This window comes from Cebus imitator, unplaced genomic scaffold, assembly GCF_001604975.1.
Source record: "Cebus imitator isolate Cc_AM_T3 unplaced genomic scaffold, Cebus_imitator-1.0 Scaffold45, whole genome shotgun sequence".
Lineage (NCBI taxonomy): Eukaryota > Metazoa > Chordata > Mammalia > Primates > Cebidae > Cebus > Cebus imitator.
The window spans coordinates 15624480-15651505 of NW_016107360.1; the positions used below are offsets into that span (position 1 = coordinate 15624480).

Sequence of the window (27026 nt, forward strand, 5' to 3'; positions counted from 1 at the left end):
CTCCAGTGAGCAGACCCAAAACATAGACCCTTCCTCTCCAGCAGACAGCATGGCACTCCTCTTCCCCACCTCGCTTAAACATCCACTCATGAGTGCCTATGTATTCCTAATATTGGTACACTTGGTTTTGTTCCTTTGAAGGAGAAGAATTTTTCTGGCCTCCACACCCTAACCTATAGAGTTAGGGGCTGCTTTCTTTGCTATTTGCTGTTTCAAATACTCTCTTTGGTGACAGGTATTGCAAAGTGTTTATGAGTGTGGACTCTAGCATTTTGTTATCCCATTCAAACCCTAGCTTCACCGTGTGAGGAGACCTTGGGCAGATGATTTGGTAACTCTAGGCCCCAGCTTCCTCATTAATAAAATGGGATGATGACAGTAGCTCATCTCACAAGGTTGGCATGAGGGTAAAATAAGTCGATATGTGTGAAATCTCTAGAAGAGTGCCTGGCTTGCGGGTAGCCTTACATAAACCACAAATGTTAGCAATAGCTACCCTTCTCTTCCTCCTCATGATAGTACTCTGAGAAGCAGCCTTGGGATTGAAAGTACTCTGGATTTTAACTCAAATAGGTTTGAGAGCTGAAATTAGCTGTGGCCTCTCTTGGGCACATCACTTACCTTATTTGTGCCTCAGTTTCCATATTTACAAAATCAGGCCAAAAATCTTATTGCATGGGAATTCAATGATGTAGCTGGTTTGTCTGAATTTCTGTGGTGTGGGCACTGGAAACTCAAAGCACGACTCTATATTGTACTTTTGTAATGTACAATTGTTGTGGAGAGCAGCGATGGCGATATTAGTCCTCTTTCCTTCTCCATCCCTCTTGCCCTGGCGCCTGTGAAACAGAGCATCCCCATGGCAACAGCAGCAGCTGGTCCCTAGATAAGAGGAGCAGGAGCCGGCCAGCAGCAGCCACTGCCGCAGAGGAGCCAGGCCCAGCTTCGGTGAGCACGCACGCCCTCCCTGTCTCTTGTCTTCACTTCCCTGCATCTGCACTGATTGGTAAGTGCTTCAGATTTTTACTCCAAGAACTTTTGTGGTGAGGAAAGCAAGTTTCCAGTAAGCTACTGGGACAAAGAAGGCTGTAGCTGTGGCACGGGGTTGTGCTGTATGGAGCAAGGCTAAGCTGGGGCTGAGTGGGGAGCAGAAAAAGTTACCACTTTCAAGTCATTCTTCCAAGGGAGGTGAACTCCTGTGTTCTGTAAAACCTTGAGTCCTCACAAACTCATTTGCAAAGTTTCAAGATGAAGTTGGTATCTCTGATATATTCACAAAGGATAGATAGGTTTATCTTCCAAGGCTGGGGAGAGTACAGGAAGTATGCTTCTCAAAACACATCTCCATGCCCTACCTTAATTCAATCTCTCCTCCAGGAATACGACAATTTAGGTTTTCTAAATGAACGAATCTGATTTTAAAAGATGGTACTTTTTGACCGGATTCAATTCTCTGGTTAAAAAGAGGTTTGACAATGGATATGTATTTTACATAGACAGAGGGTGCATTGATGAGACACCACATAAGCTGTGGATACAACCTTCTACCTTTTTATTCCATCAAGTAAATCAAGACCTGATTATTTTGGGGATATTCTTTAGAATACTGTAGGGTAAGCTAAGTGTCAACTCACTTCTGAGAATCAGTTTTATTATGTGCCCAAGATTTAGAAATGGGTATTCTGCAGTTGGTTTTTGTCTTGAACTATTCTCATTACCAGCTTCAGAGAAGCCCAGAGATGGGGCAAGGAGATTATTCTGATGGATCAGTTTAGATAGACATAGACATATAATCACAAAGGGAGGGCTGAAAGATCCGAGAAGGCCCCTCACACTCATGAAAATCTTAGCGTGCAGAACCCAGGCTGGGGGCTTCATGCACATTCTATGGTTAATACTCTCAACAGCCCTGGAGAAGAGCCACTATCTTCCCTGTTTTGTAGATTTGAAAACTAAATTTTCGAGAGAACATATAACTGTCCCAAGTTCACCCAGCCAGAGAGTGGTACAAGCAACCAAACTTTGGCTTCTGCCTTAGATTCACTCACAGCATCCAATCGTACAGGTGAGAGGAATTTTCTTCCCATGAATTAAACCACATATTCTCACTTCCAACTGAGAAAACTGCTCAGTGATAAAAGACAAAATGTCCAGACCAGCTTCTGACCACACACTGAACCAACTAAGGTGTTTCAGCTGCGCCGATGTGCCTGCCCTTCTGTAATATAGTGGGGTCCCTTTTCTGGCACCCAGTTCCTTTCTCCTTTCAGTTCCTATTCTCAAAAGAGAAGGTGGCCTTTGTCATTAACAATCCCTGTGTACTGTGACATCAATTTACGTATTGCTTCTCTAAGTGGTATTTGCAGTTACAAGTGTCTCTCTGTGAAAAGAAAGGTTTTGTCCCTTGTGCAAAGGAAGATAAGGACTGGTAAGAGGAGGTTGTAAGAGTTTAAAAGCTGGATTCCTGAAATCCTTCCTCAAACCCTGAAATCCTATCTCTTTGTCCTTTGCATGCTACACTGACCGCCACATTCTGTCAAACAACCACTACCAGAAGAATAATTCAGATTAATAATCTTTCATTCTCTAATGAATAAATCTGAAACATTCTGAAAACTAAAAGGTTTGTTGTTGTTAAGTTCAAACAAACTCATTTGGTAGCAGAGCCTCACCTGAAAGGATGTGAAGTTTTTGTGGTTTGTCTGTATGACACTTAGTGTGAATATTCATAGTTTTGCTGCAGAAATTATGGATGTGATTGCTGGTGCTCCCTGAGACGCCTCTAGAGCTGCTATATAATTTAAACAGTCCTGATTTCACAGCACATTTGGCTACAGGCTCGTTACAGGGGTGGGTGAGCTGATATTGTAATGACAGTGGCAGTCCATGTCTCTGTGTGAGTGGTTTAGAGCCCACATTGAACCAGTAAGTGGCAAGAGGATGTTAAAAAGGTCACAAGTCTTTGTAGCAGACACAGTATATGTAGCACCCCCAAATGTGAAGTATTAGACAGCAAGCATCTCTGGAGGCCCTAGCATTTTGGTTGAAATCTGAAGACCCAAAGGACCAGCTATTTAGCCATGAAAGAAAGAGCTGGTACCTTAGAAAGTTCCCAAATTACAGGGAGTTGATGAAACCTTCCCTGGGCAACCCAACAAGTACAGCATCCCTTTATGACACCTGCTTGGGGTAGAGACTGAATTAAAGAGAGGAAGGCGTGGGCAGAATCAGGAATAGGAAATGGAAATATTCAGATGGAAATAATTCCATTTCCTAGGCCGAGAATTAGACCGGCTCATGTCTCACAACAGTATACTCATAAAGAGCTCCTCTTCTCACTGAGGATAGACATGGAGAGTGAGTTGGGAGATGGGGTCATTTTACTAACAGGCAATGACAATTATCAATAAGCCAATACTAAACTCCAAATGTCTTTCCCCTCCACCTACTTGTTCTTTTCTTTGTGCGAAAATTTTCTGCCAAGAAGTCCATAATGACATCATTCATGATAAAAGTATCTTCCAATCCCATGGGCAAAACACATCCCTGCCCAGCATGAGATATTTTTGTAATGTAAAATCCCAGGTCTGGAAATTGTCTCTCAGCCCCTTAGCAAACAGCCTTGCTGGTTCACCACCATCATTCTTTAAATCACACTGATTTAAAATAGTGTTGTTTCTCCCATAGACAATATGAGCTAGGCTGTAGAAGAAGCATGTGTCCGTTTTGTGATGAATCGCTGTTTTCACTCGCCTTGTCAGGGGCCTCTGACGTGTTTGATTCTTCAATTCATCGGCCAAAGACAGGCTCCTCTTCCTCCAGTCTGGTGCTGCTATAGCTGCTCTGCTCAGAGGAGGGCTGGACCTCCTGTGACTCAGCATATGAAATAAAAGTTCAATTGCTTTTTAGAATCTTTTCATTAAACAATAGGTCTTTCTTAGCCAGAAGTCTAGTGTGGTAGATAGACAACATTACATTAAAATAGCTGCCACTTGAATTGTGAATTGGGAGATGGAGTCATTAAACTAATAGGCAATGATATTATTATTATTATCTCTATTTTACAGATGAGAAAACTCAGGGTAAGCTTGAGGGACAGAGAGGGACATATGTTTCTGGGTGCCAGACTGTGGGGGCACCACAAAGATGTTAGCATTTGCAAATTTTATCATAGCACTCATAGCTTATGGAGAGGGGGCAAAAACGACTCTATTGCATTGGACCCCATTTATTCTCACTACGTCATTAAGATTTAGCCACTTCATTGAAGTCATATGGTTTTTAGCTGAAGAGCTGAGATTTAACCTAGGTCTATTTGATTAAAGAGCCCAGATTCAAATTAAATAACCAGCTATTAGGCACATAAGAACAGCCATAGGATCCAAGTAAAAAAACAAACAAACAAACAAAAAACACCTTACCTTACAGCGGTTGGGGAGGAGGAGAAAGCTTCTAACACCAGATGGGACCTTCAGTAGATAGTGAGTCCCTGGCTTCAAATGATGACTCTGATCCTAAGTGTGTACCTAATGGTAGGTCATTTTAACTTTTTTGAGCCTCCTTCTTCTTCTGAGGAATGAATATTTTTACCAGATCTTCTATAGGGTAATTTTCAACATAATATGTATGACTGGCCCCATGACTCTGCCCGAAGAGGAGGAAAATGGGTTAAATAGGTACATAAGACCATTTTTGATGCTGCCCTGAGACCCCAGCACTCATCTTGAGTGATGTTCCCATGGCTCATCCAAGCTAACAGCACACTTCCTGATGGTCCCAGGGAGTTGACAACCTCTATACAAACACCAAAAACAATGGTCTGAATTGATTTCTGCTGAAGTCACTCAGTACAATCAGTCTGCACAGAGTGACACTAAAAGCCGTGCTCAAGTGATCAGTTAATAGCCCCATCTGCTATGCAGTGATCTCAGCACGTAGAAGAAGAGACCCTCCCACCTTTGCAGAGAAAACTGGTTTGTTCCTCAGAAGACAACAGGGTTGAAATCATTTTATGAGCTTGAAACATTAGCACAACTGATCTGTGTGTTCATCTGCGTGCTGGTTGTCAAGGAGTCTCAAAAGAAAAGAATTGGTTGGATGATTTTAATCTTATTCATTCCTCCCCTACCACTCTTGCTATGGTAGGACATGAGTAATAAATTATCTAAAAGGAACTCAAGATATAGAATCTAGCCAGCCTTTAATGATGATTTTCTATAAATCTCAGCTAATGCATTTCTTTTTCAGACTTGACACATATCCATTCTGTATTTCCACCACTCCTGGGCGACAGCTATAATTAATAGTTCTGGAAAGTTCAATGAACTTTCCAGGAAAGTTGGAGAGTAGGGCGGGGGACAGACTTGTTCTCCTGTCTGGAATCCCTAGGGAGAAAATAAAGATCTATCCAAAACCCAGATTTTCTCCTACCATGTCTCTACCACCATCATAATCTGGATGGGGAGGTAGTCACCTTACTTTATGCAATAGACATAAGATGTAATGATAAAATAAACAAACAAACAAAACCCCGTAACAGAAGCCTTAATTAATTCAGGTTCAAAAGATTCATTTTATTTTTAAGAAACTCGGGTGCGTAATGGAAGTCAGCCGTACTGGACCTGGATATAGGCTTGGCTATTTAATAGACATGTGACTAAATTAATTAAACTTTCTGAGCCTCAATTTCCTCATCTGTGAAGCAGACATAACCCTACTTTGCAGAACTCAACAGAAAAAACATATGCTAGGTTTAATCGTGATTTTCCGTGACTCTCAGCTAATTCACTTCTTATTCAGACTTGACAGTTGCTCATTCTGAAATTCTCAAAGTATCTCTGAGAGAGGGCAAATTTTGAACATTTGATGCATGACAATTACTGATAAATCTGTCAGTGTGGGGGTGGGAGGGTTCATTTTATTTTGGGTTAAATCTCAAGTTTAGAGTTTCTAATAGCTAAGTATATGAAGCACACAGAAAGAAACAGGATTAGACTGGGAACACAATAGCAACTATTCAACAAATATATTTACTTAGTAAATGAATGAATGAATAAACAGAGGCATACTTATTAACTGTTTTTTTATAATTCCTTAGTGCTGGAGAAGAAATCCATCCACCCACCCTCCTCTGATTATGTCCACTGAGCAAATGCAGCCACTGGAGCTCTCAGAAGACAGACTGGACAAGCTAGACCCTCGTTGCAGCCACTTAGGTAAACAAATTCATTGTGAATGTCAGTGGTGGAAGTCAGAGAAGAGACGTCTCAGCCATTTGGTTTGCAGGCAAGTCAGAGAGAGGCCCCCTGAAACCTGATAGTCTGTGCCTTCTGGTGACGGCCAACACCAGATGGGCAGGCAAATAGCCATGGGTCTGTGGGGTCTGCCATGTAAATATTAGCTGAAGCACCAGTGAGAAGTTCATTAGAGAGAGAGAAAGAGAGAGGAGAGAGAGGAAGCACTGTCCTTTTTTTCTGGGTCTGACAGAGTCCCAGGCAGAGCATTTTTGAGGCAATAAATGGAATGTGTCAGTATAACTTCCAGTATTTCCTGACACACTTACACCCCATGTGCAATGCCAATAAAATATTTCAAATATCTCTCTTTGCCTATCAAGATAGAATTTTAAATAGCATTTTTCTACTTTATTGTCAATCTGTTTCCTTTCCAGAACTGACTTTTTGCATAACCTTTGTAATGAAAATACCAGAAACATTTCTGCCTCTACCCATTTCTAAAAATGAGACACTCAGACTTTTGATGGATGGGCCTTTTGCATATTCATAGCCTTTGTCTATGGCTTGCCGGGTTATGGCTCGCCCCTCCTCTCCCCTCTCCCCATTTGCCATCAAGATATTTTATGTTCAAGATTTCTCCAAAAATGGGGAAAAGTGCAATTGAAGTAAAAGTCAAAATTAAAGCAAATGACTGTGCACTGAGCAGCATCCTGGGGTTGAATGGTAGCCCATGACAGGTTTGTATCTCCAGAGACCCACAGCAGGATAGTGCCCATTCAGAGCAACATTTATTTATTCAACACACGACTATGGCATGTAAAATATTGGGGAAAGAGTAACTGCTATGTGGCAATAAACTTCTAAAATTGCGTTTGCAGCTAGACATTAAGGTACATCATCCCAAGAGGCTGGGTTTAATCCTGATACCATAACCTGCCAGCAGTGTAGCCCTCAGCTTTTGACCTGGCTTTCTGAACCTCACTTTCCTCATCTTCAACATGCAGCAAAGAATATAATACCCCTGTAGACCTAGCATGAGAACTCAATGAGATCATGTGTTCACAGATGGTACTCATATTTAACAACTGATAAAGCATAGGCATTGAAAAACCAGAAAAGGTGTAATGAATGAATGATGAACAGAGTTTGTTTCTAGACCCACAAAGGTTTAAGACATTTAATTCTCAACATTTTAAAGCAATTTACCTGAATAATTTTTAAATAAGAAAGAGAGAAGGAAAGACAGAAATTTACCAGAATATTTTATACGTAAGAGAGAAGGAAAGAGAAATTTACCTGAATATTTTTTTAAATAAGAAAGAGAGAAGGAAATAAAAGGGAAAGGTAGGGGCTAAAGTATCCAATTACTCTTTTAGAATTCCTCCATATTTATTCATATCTGTAGATGTAGCCAGACTATATCCAGGCCATAGAGTTTTCAGAAAAGACAAAAGCTTCACTGTCTTGTGGTTTCTTTGAATCCTAACAGAATAGCTCCTTATACATAGTATAGTTCAGCTTATTTATTCAAGTATTCATTCAACAAATATTTATGAATTACTGCTGAAGAGTTAAAGGATAAGGCACCTGTCAGTAAAGAGACCAGAGAAGACATATGCAGAAATAACAAATAAACCATCTTTTAAATATGTTACTTTAACAAAAATGCTGTAGCTATTCAGAAAATGAGAAAGAATACTCAGGACTGGAGTTAGTACAGATAGACTTATGAAGAAGATGGGGGGGCTTTCCTCTAAGTCTAATGGAGGGTTAGAGGGTGAGCAATGGCCAGAGGGAATATTTTGGGACATCTGAAATATATCAAACATATCGGATGCTTTGCAAACATTAACAAATTTAGCTCTCTCTCTCTGTCTCTCTCTCTCTCTGTCTCTCTCTGCCTCTCTGTCTCTCTCTGCCTCTCTGTCTCTCTCTCTGTCTCTTTCTCTCAAAAACACCCACACAGAGGTTAATATTAATATTACCCCCATTCTAAATATTGAGAGAATATGAAAGTTTCTAGAAATAAAGGCGCAAGTTCTCAGAACTAGAAAATGACAGAGTTCACGTTTGAACTCAGAACAACCTGACTCCACTTAACTGTTCAACATCCATTTATTAGAGGAAGAGGCAATTAAGACTAAAATTACAAAAACGTTATAATCCTTAGTCTCGAGAAAGGCTGTGTCTGGAGCAGTAGATTAAACCATATGGAACAGTGAACCATTGCTGAAACAGTAACAGCAAAGCTGAAAGCAGAGCAACACAAAAGATAGAGGAGTGAGAGGGAGCAGAGGAGAGACCCCAGTGGGCAAGGAGTGGTCAGATTGGGTTCATTACCTTTAATGACTTCTGATGGACTTGATGTAAAAGCCAGGCCTCAAAGCTCCGGTGGGGTAATGCAAAGGATTCAGAAAAGTAAAGAAATGAGTTAGAAGACAGTAAGATCTTGAGTTAGAATGGGCAAATGGGAGGGTTACAAAGCCAGGAACAATAAAAAGACAAATGTGAAAGCCCAGGTGTGGATCACAGGGAGGATGAGGCTGGCACAACCATGAAGGCAAGCGAAGAATTCACTGAGGACCGAGGGAACCTTTCCGAGACCAAGGGAGACAGGTTCCATACTGGCCCTGAGGGTCTCCAAAGAGAGCAAGCCTTGAGCAAAAAGAATGGAGGCGTGTTTAGCAGAGAGAACCTATTGCCCATCAGAACATTAACTCAAACCCGCTCTGTGGCTTGCCCGACCATATTTTTAGAGTTTTTCTGTGCCTCAGTGGTCCATCCATTTGAGTTTCCTTAATCTGGAGTTTTACAGAATTCTAGTTTTCTATTTTGTTATGTGAATTTATGCAAGGCTAATAAAGTCCTTTGTGGAACAGGCCAAAATAAAGAAACACTTTTCCTTTGTACACCAAATGGCCTCTGCCCCATCAAGTGCAATTAGGAACCAAACAGTTTGTGACCGGATCCTTCCTCATGTTATCTTCTTTATTTCTTTGTATCCTGACAAAATTAGATGATCTTTCAGACGAGTTCATTAAGGACTGTGATCTCAAAAAGAAGCCTAGGAAGGGAAAAAACACACAGGCCACCCTGAATGTTGAGTCGGACCAAAAAAAACCAAGGAGGAAAGATACGCCAGCACTGCACATCCCGCCTTTCATACCAGGTAATGGACAAAGCCGTCTGCACAGCTCTAAAGGAGGGCCACTTGCCACTAGGTCACGCTGGCCACACACGTTTTTCCTTAAATATTCAGGTATTTTAAAGCAATTTGTGCAATCCCCATCTCTGTATTTGTTACAATATGGCAAGCTGCTATAACAGGTACATTCTAAAATATTAGGGGCTTAATACAATAAAAGATTTGTTGTTTTTTTTTTACCTACCAATAGTGGAAGCACAGGGTGGGGAGGCACGCTCTGCTCCGAAGAGTCATTCAGGGACCCAGACCGTTGTGTTTTGACATCATAAATACACAGTGAGCAAAGTCACCATGAGCTTCCACAATCACTATGAGCACCGATGTCCAGCAGGCATGGGAGGTAGACAGAGTGGAGGATTGACAGGAAGATGTACGTGAAGCAGGCCTTTGTCAGTCACAAGGCCTCACCTGACAATGAGAGAAGCTGGGAAATGGGCCCAGGTCAATGCCCAAGAGAAAAGCAAAGCAGTCTGGCAAGAAACGAACATGTCTCTGTAACACCCTTAGATGTAATGGGTGACACTCTTTTATTCTGAAAGTTTTGCTTTGTTTTGCTTTCTTTTCTCCCTCCCTCTTGGTCACGAATTTACTGTCGTCACTGTTCACAACACACCTTGAGGGTTGCAAAACAAGTGAAACATAGATCTTTCTGGGAATGATCTTTCAGTTTTCTAAGAAATAACAACAGCATATAATAACTGAAGTATGTAGGAAGAAGTGACATCATAAGAAAGTTCTTTGAAAGGACTGTTGGGGCTCAGTATGGGTAGTGAATTGTGGAAAATTTTATGGAAGAGGCTGTTTTTATAGAGTTACCCCCATGATGGAGAAGAATTTCACTGGTGAGAAAGCAGGAAGGTGGAGGTATCAGGGTGGAAGTCTGCAGACGCAGCTTGAATTACATCAAATGAACCCTCTGGCTGAAGAGGATGGAATTTGGAGGCAGAAAAACTTGAGCTCAACTGCTCTCTGACACCTATGAGCTGTGATACCTTGGGCACATTTCTTTGCCTCACTTTCCTCAACTATGTGATGGTAGCCACAATACTAAATTCCTCAGAGTTTTTGTGAGGCTAAAATAAAATCAAGCATGCAAAACCTTTTATGTACAGAATAAATACTAATGTTTCTTCTTGAAAGATTTTCATTATTAAAGTAAGTTTGGAAAGCTATATTGACTATCTTCACCAGATGTCTATAAATATGCATAGTCCTCATATATTAGGATATATGTATTTGACCCTGTTTCTGTGTTCCCCTAACCATGCAGGTGTGTTTTCAGAACATTTAATTAAAAGATACGATGTCCAAGAGAGACATCCAAAGGGCAAGATGATCCCTGCTCTTCATAACACTGACCTGGAACAGAAAAAGCCAAGGAGAAAAGACACACCTGCCCTGCACATGTCCCCATTTGCAGCAGGTAAAGAGCTTGTGCAGGGTATTTGCAGAGGGTGATGGGACAGGTCAAGAGCCTTACCATCTGGAGGTGCCCAGGGCCTGGCCGTTGTCCTGGACCAGCAATCTGCGTTGTGCTGAAGTGCTCTGGGGAGGAGCTGTACTCACTGCTCCCTTTCAGGTTTATCTCCACTAGTAGCTCCCCAGGGGCTGATCGGGGATGGGAAAGGGTCAGAGCATTACTCATGCCTCAGCAGAGCTGGTTGAATTCACTGAGCCAACAAAATAGAAATGTCAGTGGGTCCTTGAGATGAGCTGGAATGCCCTCCTCCCAAGGCTTCCACAGACTGTGCATCTTATGGCTAGTTCTCCTGAGATACTTGGACTAATTGATCAAATCCTCAAAATGAGAGACAGAAAAAGAGATGCAGAAATGTGGGCAGCTATCTTAATATGTGTCAAATCAAACAAAAAAAAATTACACGGAACTATAAGCACCATCCCAGCCCGTAAAGGAGCTGCTCTGTGAGATATGGTCCTTGTCCCTGAGAAGTGCAAGTTGGGGAATAAGACATGTACATTCACGGCTAGAGTATGACTCTGTGTATATGTATGTATTTTATACAGGCTGTTGTGTTGGGGGAATGACCGAGGGGAAAATGTGCTAATGTTTATTGAGATCCTACTAAATGTTAGGCACTCAGTTTGTCATGTCTTATGGATGTTTATAAATCAACTGACTAATGTAATAGAGTAGCTATTATCTTGTCTTACAGATTAAGAAACTGAGAGAGATATTTAATTAACTTACTCATCTACTTTAAAGTCTTATGTGGATAAAATAGATAGATAGATAGATAGATACATACATACATACATACATACACACATACATAGATACATAGATAGATACATAGATAGATAGATAATTGGTTGCATCAAAGATGAGATGACTAGATGGATAAATGAACAGATAAAATTATGATCAAGATCAAACACTATCATGTGGCAGAGCTGGGGCTCAAACTCAGGTCTATCTTTGGGCAGTTTTTCATTGATCTGTGCTGCGGTTTGGAATTTTAGCCTAATAGAAATGAAGAAACACTCTGGGAAGAAGATAAAATTTGGCTGCTATTATAAACTATGTTTCCCCAGTTTCATTTAATAAAGAAAAAAATTGAAAAAAATAGCTCAGAAGAAGACATCATGGCAAAAACAGTCAGGGGCTTGAGATCCCCAGCCATGTTAGAGGCTCTGGTTCTGTGCTCCATGGGATTTGTATTTTCTGCACTTCTGTCCTTGTTCTTCTCCCCCTTCTTCTCTTCCCACCTCCATTTATCTCTATCCATCCATTCATCTTTACCACTTACCTATAAACCGAGATGAACAGTGGGCGTATGACCCCCACCTAATCATGCCAGGAACTCTCTCTCTGCCTCTTTCACACACAAACATTTCTACATACCACCTTTTCTGAGCACTGACTACATGCAAGCTTCTGAAATCATGCAAATGTGCTGAAAGTACAAGTTTAGGACATGCAGAAGTTTAATCCTCAAACTGTCTTCATTCTTTTAACAAATATTTACTGAGTACTTGTCATCTTCTGGGCTCTGTTGTAGGCAGTGGTACTGGAAGAAAGTCAATAAAATATAGATAAATATGCAATAGAAAGTCTGCTAGCGATAAATGCTGTGAAGAAAATAAAGCTAGTTAGAGGAAGAATGGAAGATAGAAATTGCTTCTTTAGGTTTCTGAGGTGCACAGGGAAACCTTTCTGAGGAAGGAATATTTAAGCAGAGACCTCAGGAAAATGTGAGTGTGACATGGGAGTGACTGAGCAGAGTGTTTGAGGCAGAAAAGACAAATCCAAGAGTCCTAAGGCAGTGGTGTCTTTGGATTTTGCTCAGTCAATATTTATTGAGTGTATGCTGGGCATATACTGAAAAACAAACCCGAAAGAAAAAGTTCTTGCTCTCATGGTGTTTATACTCTAGGTAGAGATAACTAAATATTTCATCCTAAAGCAGGAAAAAGGAGATTTCTCTAAGACTCACAATCAGGCAAAATGAACACCAGAAGATGACGTGCTCACAAAGAGGAAAGGTTGTGAGGCCTGCCTTTATTACTTCCCTGGGCAGGATCTGTTGGCCCGCAGTAACATCCTGCATCAGTCATTCCATCACTTAACACTGAGTCAACTGTGATGGCCCATCACAGCTCTCTTATCTCACTGGGACATGAAGAGCAAAGCTGCTCCTATTTTCTAACAGAGAGGGGAGCAAGCCAGCACAGTCTCCCAGTGAAGGGGCCTTGAAAGATGATTTTTTTGGCAGTATTCTGTCTGGTTTCAGAGCAGTTTTAATATTGGGAAAGGGGTCCGGAGTTCTTAGAAGAACTGATTTAAGAATAATAGACACAGTCACAATTTGTTACCTTTGACTGTTTCCCAGGGGAAGAAGGAATTATTACATGATGACATTTCCATACTAGAGGTTTGCAGTGTTAATGGAATATAGGCCTATCTCATTCCATTTCTCCTCACTTTTTGTGCTTTTCAGATATTGGGTCTTTTACCAAATTGAATGTTTTTCATAACCCTGCATGCAGCAAGACTATTTTTTCCAGCAGAACCATTTTTTCAATAGCACATGTTAATTTCATGTCTCTGTGTCACATTTTAGTAATTCTTATACTATTTTGAATTTTATTATTTTTATATCTTTCATGGTGATCTGTGATCAGCGATGTTTGATGTTACTATTGTAATTGTTTTGGGATACCACAAACCTTGCCCATATAAGACTGTGAACTTAATCTTATAAGTGGTATATATTTTCTGTCTGCTCCACTGACAACCATTCCCCCATCTCTCTCCTTCTCCTCCGGCTTCCCTATTCCATGAGACACAAAGATATTGAAATTAGACCAATCAACCCTACAGGGACCCCTAAGTGTTCAGCTGAAAGGAAGAGTCACATGTATCTCACTTTAAATCAAAAGCTGGAAATGATTAAGTTTAGTGAGAAAGGCATGTTGAAAGCCAAAACAGGCTGAAAATAATGTCTCTTGCACCAACCAGTTAGCCAAGAGCCATGTTGTGAATGCAAAGAAAAAGTTCCTGAAGTAAATTAAAGGTTCTACTCCAGTGAACACATTAATGATTAAAAAAAATAATAATAAAATAAAATATCCTTATTTCTGACATGGAGAAAGTTTCAGTGGTCTGGATAGATCACACCAGCCACAACACTTCCTTAAGTCAAGGCCTAATCCAGAATAAGGTCCTAACTCTCTTCAGTTATGTTGAGAGAGGGGAGGAAGCTAGCAGAAAAGTTGGAAGGTAGCAGAATTTGGTTCATGATATTTAAGAAAAGAAGCCATCTCTCATAAAAGTGCAAGGTGAAGCAACAAGTATTGATATAGAAACTATAGGAAGTTATCCAGAAAACCTAGCTAAGATAATTGGTGAGAGTGGGTACACTAAACTATTGTTTCTTAATGTAGATAAAACAGCCTTTTATTGAAACAAGATACCATCTAGGCCATTCATAGCTGGAAAGGAGATGTCAATGCCTGACTTCAAAGTTTCAAAGGACAGGCCAACTCTCTTATTAGGGGCTAATGCAGCTGGTGACTTTAAATTGAAGCCAATGCTCATTTACTATTCTGAAACTCCTAGGGCCCTTATGAATTATGTTAAATTGACTGCCTGTGCTCTAGAACTACGAAGCCTAGATAAAGGCATATATGTTTACAGCATAATTTACTGAATATTTTAAGCCCACTGTCGAGACCTACTGCTCCAAAAAAAGACCCCTTTCAAAGTATTACTGCTCATTAACAATGTACCTGGTCACCCAAGAGTTCTGATGGAGGCACACAAGGAGATTAAGGTTGTTTTTATGCCTGCTAATGCAGCATCGATTCTGGAGCTCCTGGATCAAGGAGTTACTTCTACTTTCAAGTCTTGTTATTTAAGAAATACATCTTTTGCAAACCTATAGCTGCTATAGATAGTGATCCCTTTGATAGATCTGGACAAAGTGAATTGAAAATCTTCTGGAAACAATTTGGTATTCTAGATGCCATTAGGAACATTTGTGACTCAAGGGAGGGGATCAAAATATCAAAATTAACAGGAGATTGGAAGAAGTTGATTCCAATCTTTATGAATGAATTTGAGAGGTTCAAGACTTCAGTGGAGGAAGAAACTGCAGATGTGGTAGAAACAGCAAGAGAGTTAGAATTAGAAGTGGGGCCTGAGGATATGACTGAACTGCTGCAATCTCATGATAAAACTTGAATGGATGAGGAGTGGCTTCTGACAGATGAGCAAAGAAAGTCATTTCTTGAGATGAAATCTACTACTGGTGAAGATGCTATGAGCATCGTTAAAATTACAACAAAGGGTTTAGAATATTATGTAAACTTAGTTTATAGCAGCACGGTTTGAAAGGATAGACTCAATTTTGAAAAAAGGTCTGCTATGAGTACAATGCTGTCAAGCAGCATCACACACTACAGCAGAATCTATTGTGAAAAGAAGAGTCCATCAATGCAGAAAACTTCACTGTTGTCTTAAGAGATTGCCACAGCCACCTCCCCTTCAGCAACCACTGCCCTGATCAGTCAGCATCGATCAACATTGAGACAAGCCTCTCTAAGACTCGGTGAAGGCTTAGATAATCATTAGCATTTTTAGAAATAAAGTATTTTTACATTAAGCTATGCTAATTATTTTTAAAGACATAATGCTATTTCATATTTAGTAGACTATAGTATAGTGTAAGCAAAACTTTCATGTGCACTGGGAAACCAAAAATTTTGTATGACTTTCTTTATTATGATATTTGCTTTATTGCAGAGATCTGGAAGAACCTGCAATATCTCTGAGGTATGCCTGCAACAAAAGTTTTTAAAAGTCCTGCAAAAGGAATCACTTTCACTTTGTATAACCCAGATCTGATCTATTTTCCATAGAAGTTCTTTTGGTACTACCTATTAGTCTTATTAGTCCAGTCGTTCTATAGATTATGCTATGATATGGGAAATTCTGCCTTAGAATTGTGATATGGTTTAAATTAACTTTTCACTCTTTTTTATTTTTTTGGCCTCTACCAATAGATTATTGTTCCCAAATAAGATGAGAAGAAAATAGAAGCATAGGCAAGGTCACATGTTTTCAGACTTGCTAGGAAGGAGCAGAGCTAGATAAGGTGGTGCAGAGCATGAGTACTAATGGAGAAATGGTCCAAGGACCAGGGGAGGCTCTGAACCTGCCTCGTCTGTGTTTCTTATAGGTTAAATGCATTCCTACCTAGGCGAATCCTGTAATCCATCACATGTTTCCCTCAAGCTCTGCCTCTGTTCAGGTCCCAATTACCTGGCAAGAGTCAGCCAGCTCAAAGCCTCTGCTATCAGACCCCTTCAGGTCCAAAATGACTCTTTTCTATTCTTAACTAACTCCCTATTAGTCACAGGCATGCCAATATCCAAAACGTTATCAGCTCTTTTAGTATTGTCTTTATTCTTCTTGTTGCTATTATTGTCGCTGCTACTTAGATTGACTTACATTAATGATTTGCATGATGAATTCATGAGGACAGTCTGTGACTGCCTTATGTTTCTGGTATTGATCGATATCTGGTCCAATCATTTCTACATAGCACTACTCACTACATATATGCTGGTTTGATGCTTTATCTGGCAATCACAATTTTGCAATACCTGATAGAGACTGATTATTTTCTGTTCATGCTTGTATTTTTTTATTGAAGACCTTCTAGGAGAAGACTTGGTAGACGTACAAGAATACTTATGGGCAGGAAGCCATCCTGGCATACAAAATTGAACATGGACTTTGGAGTCACAAAGGTCTAGGTTTCACCTCTGGTTCTGCTCCACACTAGCTTTGTGACCCTGGACAATTAACATAAACTGTAAAAGCTTCCTTCATTTTGCCCATAAATCTAGAAAGGGACCATAAATATGTCTCCCAGGATTGTTAACACAATTCAATAAAGTACATAAACCACTTAGCAGAGTTCTTGGCATATCGAAAACTCTCAACAAATGTTAGTTTCTTCCATTCTCTATTCAATCTTATAGTCTTTGAGATAAATCAAACCAATTCTGAAGGTGAGACTTTTCTAGGCCACAGCATTTTACTTCTCTGTATAAATGTATCAATTCAAGGAACTTTCCAACAGGTTGAGCTCTGTTTACCTGGCATGAGTGCTGCCTACATCTCGCAATATCTACATCTCACGAGAGTTGCTTCCCTATTGAATCAAAAATGTTTATTAAACAATACAGAGTAAACAGGAGTTAGGGATGGGGAGTGGGAGAGACTGTATACCCCCAGCATCTGTATACATCATGAAATTCCTTGCATTAACAAATCTCTATGTCATAAGTAGGTGCAATTACAGATATTGTGTGATTCTAGCTTTCATTAGCATATTAGCTGAAGTACTTTATTTCTGAAGAGCCTGTTAGTAGCTAAAGATTTGGCAGTAATCGAAATGGTAGTTAAGCTGATAAGGATAGAGCCTTCGGCAGATGTTCAGAAGGACTCACATTGGTTCTAATAAGGATGTTGAGAGAAGCTCACAGACAAATACACTCTGGAGACATCGCCTCTCATTAGCCCTTGGCAAGTGAAAACTGGACAAGGATCTACTCTCCCTTCTAAATCTCTTGCTAACTACCTCCACTCCCCTCAGCTAATGAGCTTATTTGACAGGCTCCAACTGCCAGCACAGCCCTTCAAAGGGGGACATCTCAAGTTTCTCTGCCAGCCCCAGTCTTACTCCCAACTAAGCCTATGGTTGCCAAGGGCCCTTACCTTCATGACTACATGGAAGAGAGCATTGGTTCTGATTAGTCAGATCTGGGTAACCAAGTCCTGCTTAAGAACAAAAGAAGTCTTAGTAGAAGTTTGTGGCAAATGGAACCATGCAAAAAGAATAATGAGGCTGAAAACATTGAAGAGAACCCTTCTAGAAAATTGTACATGAGCTGTGGACATTTGGGCAGTTCGGGACATCAAAGAACAAAATCCTGTACTTCTACACTGAAAAGGGATCAGGTTGTCCATTGAAAGTAATACCTCTTCTGTCTTGCTGGGAATAGAAGATTTCTCTGGTGTGATTTATCAAAAGAGGCGGTGTCCTAGCCCTAGCTTCCCGAGACCATAATGTAATGTGCATAAACTCTTTTAGCTGGTGCTCTGGATGGGATCATGCTCTAAAACAGGTTGCTGCAAAGTTGATTGGCCCTTGGAGACTTTGGACTGGCAGCGTAAAACCCACTAAGCTCTTGCAAACAGCCAAGTTCCCTAAACTCTTCTGTATAAAGAGAGAGGATGAAGGCAAGAAAATGACATTTGCTAAATTCCTACTGCATTCTAAGTCTTATGCCCGGTGTTAGAATATCTTTAGGGAAACTCATGTTTCAATAGGAGAGAAGGATGTATTGTCCAATGATTCCTACAATGTGAAATATGCTATAACAGAGGCTCATGTACAATGCGGCCACAGCCACAATGTGGGCCTAAGTCTGTTTGGGAACATCATACTCTGTGGAAGATACAAATTATTTTTTCTCCAATTTTACAGGTGAATAAACTGAGGCTCAGATAGGTTAAGTGAGTACTCAAGGCTTAACGATCACCAAAGGCAAAGCCGTCTGGCTCCAGGATCTGCATTCCTTTAATGGTGTATCTCTGCTTTTCCTGAAAGCAGGAGGATCAGAAAGAGGTTAAACCAGACCAATGCTTCCCAAGCCCAGGCCATCTTCATGTCAACAAAGCATCAAGAACAAGAATGCTGTGGTGACATGTAGATTCTCCTGATTTAAGGCTCATCCTAAGCAATGATATTCATGAAATGAAGATTTCTATGGGCTACCATGTATTTTTTCATTATAAGGCATTAAAACTAATTCTTATCTATATTAATATAAAATGCTGGTTCACTCTCTACTTGAAATTATCTCCTGTGCTCCTGTGGACAGCCTAGCCTACTTTGTGAGGGGCTGGCTGTGATGACTTAACAGGCTTTTCCTATTCCTGAAATCTCAGAACTTTTGGGGAAGTCAGTGAGGAGCAGATTCTCATATGATTGTTTCCAGGGTACCCAAAGAAACCAGAAAGTTGACCTGGATTTTGGAACTTAAAGGCTCTTGCCATTTTGAATCAACTCAATTTTGGCTTAATGTGAAGAGATATCAAAGAAGGAAGGATGAAACATTTTGGTGCTCAGCATAGCTAACTCTACGTTCTCCTGCCATACTAGCCTTAATTCCAAATAGAAGTCCAAATCTCTATGCAGGTGGTATATGAGAAAATATCTCCCACTGTGTTTCATAAGTGATTTATACAAAAGCCTTGGTTTCAGCTAGATTCTTGAAATTGTTTTTCTCCTCCAATAAATACCAGCTAATTGGTAAAGAACCCATGTGAACAAACTAGGAACTGAAACAAATGAATAGTCATTAAGATTAACACATAGTTTTCATTAATTTGCTGCTGTTGAATGGAATCCAGTGTGGTAGAAAGGCCTCTTGTGGTGCACAGCTTCTCTTTCTCCAGTGCCGATCTTTATGAAATGCTTCATGGACTGGAAGGCCTCTCATTATGAGAAGAAGGAAGGGGACAGTGCAAGGCAGTGGTGGGGAAGCTGACTGGAGTGGGATGAAAGGGACCATAGAAGACTGGCCTTCCATCACAGCTTCCTTTGACCTTTCATTAAATGACCTTACTTACACTTCACAGGATGAGCAGAACCACATGGACCTCTTTGGCTGGTCCTTTCTGTGCTGATCAGTCCAGAAAATTCTGCTCAGACTTCTGAATTTCACAAACCAGTGACCTTTTTTTGTTTGTTTTTTCGTTTTGTTGTTGTTTTTGAGATGGAGTCTTTGAGACTTCTGAATTTCACAAACCAGTAAACGTTTTCTTGTTTGTTTGTTTTGTTTTTGTTTTTGTTTTGAGATGGAGTCTTGCTCTGTCTCCCAGGTTGGAGTGTAGTGGCGCAATCTTGGCTTACTGTAACCTCTGCCTCCCGGGTTCAAGCGATTCTCCTGCCTCAGCCTCCCGAGTAGCTAGGATTAGAGGCACCCACCACCACCCCTAGCTAATTTTTGTGTTTTTAGTAGAGATGGGCTTTCACCATGTTGCCCAGGCTGGTCTTGACCTCCTGACCTCAGGTGATCGGCCCACCTCAGCCTCCCAAAGTGCTAGGATTACAGGCATGAGCCACTGCGCCTGGCCCAGTAAACTTTTAAAACTAAGTAGTGTGGAACCCAACATAGGAACAGCAACTTTTAATTTTGCTTTATAAGGATGCATTTTTAAAAACCTTCTAACGTCTCTAAAATTTCAAAAAAGGATATTTTAATCCCCAAAAGAAGGAAAAATGATCTCAAAATAAAGAACAGCTTTTAAAAGTGTAGGCATACAGCTGTATGAAAAACTCAGTACATTTTCCATATTTTCTCATTTTGCTTTGAACTGTGTGAATGTCATCACCTCCTGGTACAGTACTGACATTTGGAAATGGCATGTCCAGAGCCTGAGCTCAATATTTCCCTGGATGTAGTAAAATGCTTTTAAGTTTGACTTCCTGAGGCTTACTAGTTCTTTTCAAAAGGAAAATAAAGGAGCAAGTATTGATGGGAAAGGAAAAGCCGACATTTAGTTCCTCTGGATTAAGCATTATTAAATATGTCTTATTACATTGTCACAGTAACCCTTTATAATAATTGTTACTGTCCTCATTTTATATTGAGAAGATTCAGGTGTGAATGTGTCTTCTGGCCCAACACAGATTAGGTGAGTGGCAGAACCATGGGTGCAAAGCAATTGGATACTTTCCATCCCACCACGCCGCAAGTTTAGGAGTGGACCTTAGAGAAGAGGATGAAGGTTGCTTCTGACTCCCAGGTGGTGCATCCCTTTGTAACCAGAATTGTGTCCTCATTGAGCATCTCTAAGAAGGCCAGAGAAGGCCACTCAGCTCCCTCTCTGGGACAGCACTTTTAATAGTTAGCTTTGCAGACACTAAGAGGTTTCTGGGCTGCCATGCTCCTTTGTACTATGTCTATCTGCAAGGTTGCCTAGTGTTTTAATTAGAGGCACTTAATTGCAGATCTGTCCTTTGTTTTGCAGGTGTGACATTGCTCAGGGACGAGAAACCCAAAGCGATCGTGGAAGATGACGAAAAGGATGGTGACAAGATAGCTATTTAAAAATAGTTCCCCTGAGACCACTTGTAAATAGGTTAGATTGGTTCCCTATGGTGACCTAGAGAAAAAAATAGACTCATTTCTGCTCTCATTTTTGTCATAGTCTGATTTTAAGATTCAGACACCTTCTCCCCAGGAGATGTATAACATCAGATTGCCAGTCACCTCTTTGTCTCTCTCTTCTTTCTGAATGTGATTTCTATTCCATGTTTTGAATTTTTATTTTCCAATGCAGTGGAAAAGAAACAGATCATTTTAAATGAGGAGGTAACAGGGAAAGCACTGACGTTCAGTTTCTGCATCTTCTGGATCAATTCATGAAGCAAAGATCATGGATTACATAGGATCCTTCTTGGTTTTTGCTGCTGGTTAGGACTTGACTTGGCATTATCCAAGCACCAGTACAAGTGGGGTTTCCAATCGCAAGTGAGAGAGGTGAGAATGTTTGGACTCTAACTCACCGATTGCTTTGGAGAACAAGGTCTTTCATTTCTCCTGTACAGTCCAACTGTCTCTGATATTCCTAAGATCCTTGTCACAGATACTCTAAATGTGAATTTATGAGCTGAGGGAGTCAACCCAGCCTACCATGCCTTGGCTGATGATACCAGCGGAAGAGAGTGCTGATCTGTCTAGGAAGCTTAGCAATATATCTTCAAATTTATTTTTGTTTTTTAAAATATTTCTTAAACATGCTGTCCCAACATTTGTGAGTCGTGTCACAAGTGAGTCATTACCAATGATAGATAACATACCAATGTCTGTGATGAATTTGCTTTAAAAAGTTAAGGTCAATTGAAAGCCATTCTGTTATTTTTAGCTTTCTCACTTATTTAGACTCCAATACACTTTCTTGGACGAGAGGGTAGAATGTGGTGTTAGCTAGTGAGCAGAGGTCTGTATATTGTCCTTGCCTCAGCCTGCAATCTGTGGATGCCCAGGGGAAGGCACACAGGCCTCGTCCACCGGGCAATAGACAGGTGGGAGGTGAGAACTATTATTAGAAGGAGGAAAAGTAGATATTCAAATCATCACACCTAAGAGTGATGATTTGATGGCTCTGTATGTATGCTGGCTCCAACTATCTAATCCCTTCTGTCTTTCTGTTCTCACAAAGATGGAAAAGATGCAAGACCTTGCCAGAAATAAAGATACATCATCCACATCTCTGTCCTGGTGCATTTTTCCTAAAAATACCCAGTTTATTCACAATTATTAAGAGCAGAGGTTGCAAAAGAGACTCACAAAGTTTTGTTTTGTTTTGCTTTTGTTTTTGTTTGACCTGCAGAAATTTTAAAATGTTTGAATTTGCTGTTAATATTTAACAATCCAGTCAGGAGAAGTGATGTAAAATTCTGAATTTTCAGATTCTCTTGGAAAAATATCTCAAGAGCTCTCAATGGGCCTGATTAGAATCATGGCAGCATCAGCTGGAACTGAGTCCTGGATGCCCATTTTAGAAGGAGCATCATCCCCGTTTACCATTTGCCCCACCTGGAGAATATCATCCACTGACTCAAGTTTGGAGTCCCCTTAGTGAAGATGCATCTTGTGTTCCTAATGATCTCGCCTTTTTAATTCCAGTGATCTATGCCCTACTTCTCTTACTTCTGATGCCCCAACCACAGCTTTGGGCAGAGGGGAATAAAATTGTGGCCGGTATGCTGGTTGAGGTGAAGGAAGGCACCATAAAGTCTTTACAAAACCAAAAGCAATTACAGGTCCATGGATAATAGGACAGTATCACCAACAACAGCAATGTTTACCAAGGGATCTTTACTCAGAAAACACAGTCTCCCTCATCCTATCAGATTTGCTGTATGAACACAGTGTACACCTGCAGCCATGTTTGCGAGATGCTTGATTATCCCTGAGGCTACTTGTCATCATTACTGACTTCCTGGGTTAAGGTGGAAAGCAGATCGGCTGTGCAGAAACAAAAGCCTTAGGTCTAGCTTCAACTATGTGATGCCAAGCAAGTCCCTGGAAAATCTCTGAGTCTGGTTCTTTATCTTGAAAATGAGGATAATAATTCTTACTTTGCCTTGTTCATAATTTGAAAATTATGTAGGATAATGGATGGCAAAGTTTCCTTAAGCTAAAGTGCGCTATCCAACTGTAACATAGGATAATTTAAAGACACCTTCAGAGTTTAGACCGTGTCATTTCTATTGCCAAGTCCCCATTGCCTGAGTATTGAGTGGGTGGCAATTATGGGAATCAACTCACAGCATCTGAAAGACTTCAAGTAGGGGGATCCCATCAATTATATGGCCTTAACTGAGAGAATAGCCTTTGCAATAAACAGAGTCCCAGTCTTAAAAGAGCATAAACAGAATGGTGAGAGGCAAAGCCAGCCAAAACACAACCAAACCTGGATATCACTGGATGACTTGGGTGCAAGCCAAACCTCCCTCACTTTCTTTGTCCGCTGAGACTTTTTCTGACCAGATAAAGTAGAATTTTAAGATTAACATTGTATTTCAATTAAAATCATTCTCAGTGCAGTGTGAACAACTTCCCTTCAAATGAATAATAGTTATATTAAGAAATTAATGGAGCCAGGTGCCGTGGCTCATTCCTGTAATCCCAGCACTTTGGAAGGTCAAGGTGGGAGGATCACTTGAACTCAGGAGTTCCAGACTGGCCTGGACAACATAGGGAGACCACAGCTCTACAAAATATTTAAAATAAACTGGGCATGGTGGTGTACACCTATAGTCTCAGCTACTCAGGAGGCGGAGGTAGGAGGATTTCGTGAGTTTAGGAGGTTGAGGCTACAGTAAGCTGTGATTGTACCACTGAATTCCATCCTGGGCGACAGAGTGTGAGACTCTGTCTCAGAAAAAAAAAAAAAAAAAAAAAAAAAGAAAAGAAAAAGTAAAGAAATTAAAAGCATTACAGGGTAGCCCATTCAGAAAGAAGGCTCAAATTAAGAGGCGTTTTTAAGGGAACCAGCAAAGCAGTTGGCCATTTATTCATTCTGAAGGCATCTACCAGGATGCCAGGCTACCTGAGATGAGGAGGCCCTAAATGTGAGAGACTTAGCACTCTTTTAAAAGCTTCACACAAAGCCTTTCTTTAAATCCTGACACCCTTTAAAAGCAGTTGGCTGAGATCACACAGCCAACTTCTAATGCCTAATTATCACTTGGAAAGGCAGAGGCTGGTGCTGAAGGACTGGGGAAGAACCAGAAAGGACTCATGCAGTGTTTCCTTTTAAATGCAATTAAGTGAATCTTCCCTGTGCTGTCCAGGTTGTTTTCTTAAAACAAGGACAGTCTGAGATACCATGTGGTTGTGAAAATAAGTAGTAAAGCAATTATTTTTGCTAGTGGAGAATAAGAGGCTGGTTACATGGTGGATTTTATAGAATCCCTGTCATCCTGTGTAAATGAGCCTCCCTTGCCACTTGTAATTTGTAAGTGTGAAAGTGTTACTCAAAAATCTCCCCAAGGCAGGCAGTGAATGCACAGGAGATGCATGAACTGAGAATATACTCCGCCAGTTTTCCTGGACATGGAATTGCCTTTGAATTTGCTTTAATATACAATGTCTGCAGAGTTTCAGAACATTATTATGGCGTTAAATCTTGGCCCGAAAATCAGGGCAGAAGACTCTGCACAAGTAAATGTACTTATGGGGAAAACAATGTGTTATTTGAAATCAGCTCTGCCCTGGACACTCCAAGCTATCAGTTTACTTTCCTCAAGAAGAAAAGGATGGGTGTATCCTCACCTTCAATAGCACGTCCTTCCAGCAAGGTGTGGCTCCTCAAAGGAAATTGCAGAAGACTTTCTGAGAAGGAACAACAAAAAATAGAAGATAATTTTGCTTATCCTGGAAAATGTGGCTGTTCCATCTGATGTCAAATATGTATTTTGAGTGTGTAACAAAGAGTATAATATAGAGCCTCATGTTCTTATAATTATGTGTTAGGGTTCCAGAAAAATAATCTACACTTTAATATCTATCAATCAAATCATATGTCTTTTATTTAAAGGCACCACTTAATGTATTTCAGAAAAGGAAGATTGTGCTCGGAGCCCTTGCATTTGCTCAGTCTTTTTCCTATTTCGTTTCATTTGATCCTCACATTTAATCATGAAAAAAACTAAGTACTCAGGAAGCTGAGATGAAGAGGAAGCCAGGAAGAAACTCAGGTCTCTGAACGCCTAGCCCAGTGCTGTTTATATAGTGTGGAACTATTCTGAAAATAGGGTCCAAAATACACAGTACGTTAAAGAAGGAGATCATTCCATGATCCAGAAAAGAGCAAATTATACAAGTGCTTTCTGATGGTTTTCTCTACTCTCTCTCTCAATTTTTAAATGAGTAAGTATATTAATATATTCAACTTTCCAGTACTCAAAATTTAACCATTGCTCTCAATTCTATGTTTTAAGGAGATGATAAAGTGATTTTTGTCTCCCCCCCACCCCACTAGATCCTCCATATTATCCATTCTCTACGTTGCAATTAAAGTGACCCTTTTTGAACAAATCTGAGCAGGTGGGACCCCTCCTTAACATATTCTCCTTGCTTAGAATAAAGGTAGAGATCTCAAGCCTGTTCTCCCTGACCCTCCTATGGACTCCAGTGACATTAGCTTCTGCCATGGCTGGGTATCCTCATTGCCCTTCCTTCCTACCCATCAATCAAAAAAATCAACAGTGAGTGAGTGAGTGAATTAATTAATTAATTAATTAATAAAAAGACTTTATAAGAAGCCAAGCCTAACTGCCTAAGGTTGTCTGATCATTTGCTGAATTGCTAAAACACAAGGTTACTTACTCCTGCAATAGACTAGATAGTCACTATGGGGCTGAACACAAATGTCAGCCACAGCAAGCTGGTCTGCTTCCTATAGCTCCTGGTTCCTTTATGGCACGAGGGAGCCCTCCCAATATGCAGCCCACCCCCCCTAAAAACAGTTTCCTGTCAATCAAATTCTCCTACTCTCAGGATCAGTAGAGGCAGAGATGGCAGGGGTCAGCTGCTTGCCCACTTGAGAGCTCTGGTGTCATGGCTTCAGAATGCTATGGCCAGCTGTATTAGTCCATTTTCATGCTGCTGATGATAACATACCTGAGACTGGGAAGAAAAAGAGGTTAAATGGACATACAGTTCCATGTAGCTGGGGAGGCCTGACAATTATGTTGGAAGGCAAGGAGGAGCAAGTTCCATTTTACACGGATGGCAGCGGGCAAAGAGAAAGACTTTTTAAAACCATCAGATCTTGTGAGACTTAATCATTGTCATGAGAACAGCATGGGGAGGACCTGCCCCCATGATTCAGTTACCTCCCACTGGGTTCCTCCCACAACATGTGGGAATTCAAAATGAGATTTGGGTGGGGACACAGCCAAGCCATATCATTCTGCCCCTGGCACCTCCCACATCTCATGTCCTCACATTTCAAAACAATCATGCCTTCCCAACAGTCTCCCAAAGTCTTGGCTCATTTCTACATTAACTCAAAAGTCCACAGTCCAAAGTCTAATCTGAGACAAGGCAAGTCACTTCTGCCTACAACCCTGTAAAATCAAAAGCAAGCTAGTTACTTCCTAGATACAATAGGGGTACAGGCATTGGGTAAATACAGCTACTCTGAATGTAAGAAATTGGCCAAAACAAAAAGGCTACAAGGCCCATGCAAGTCTGAAGTCCAGCAATCTTGATTGTTGAGATCCCTTGCTTCTAATATTTCTTTAATAACCTAACAGAAATGTTTTGAAAAGAATGCTTCCTGAAGGTAGCCTGGATTTCTCTCCTCCCTGAACACTCTATGACTCCCAGCCATTCCCAGTACTTGAGAAGGGCCATGCAGGTGAGGACTCCTTAAGTTGTGAGGCTTAAGCTTCACTAACTTCCAGGAAAATCTGCCCCTAGCTGGCCCTAAAAGTCAAACAGCTGCCTGTCCTGTGAGGGGAAAG

General features: G+C 40.7%; 1 protein-coding gene across 1 annotated transcript; it reads left to right on the forward strand.

The window, feature by feature from the left end:
- Positions 1–413: 413 nt before the first annotated feature.
- On the forward strand, positions 414–22255 carry PPP1R17 (protein phosphatase 1 regulatory subunit 17). Its single transcript, XM_017527127.2, has 5 exons — positions 414–1006; positions 6098–6215; positions 9253–9405; positions 10712–10864; positions 21014–22255. Exons 2-5 carry the CDS (start codon positions 6137–6139, stop codon positions 21091–21093), a joined length of 465 nt encoding a protein of 154 aa, XP_017382616.1. The 5' UTR covers positions 414–1006; positions 6098–6136; the 3' UTR covers positions 21094–22255.
- Positions 22256–27026: the final 4771 nt, after the last annotated feature.

Coding starts and splice junctions, on each gene's coding strand:
- PPP1R17 (XM_017527127.2), top strand. CDS start 6,137: ATGTCCACTGAGCAAATGCAGCCACTGGAGCTCTCAGAAGACAGACTG. Junction 9,406..10,711: donor CATCCCGCCTTTCATACCAG/GTAATGGACAAA, acceptor CTAACCATGCAG/GTGTGTTTTCAGAACATTTA. Junction 10,865..21,013: donor CATGTCCCCATTTGCAGCAG/GTAAAGAGCTTG, acceptor TTTGTTTTGCAG/GTGTGACATTGCTCAGGGAC.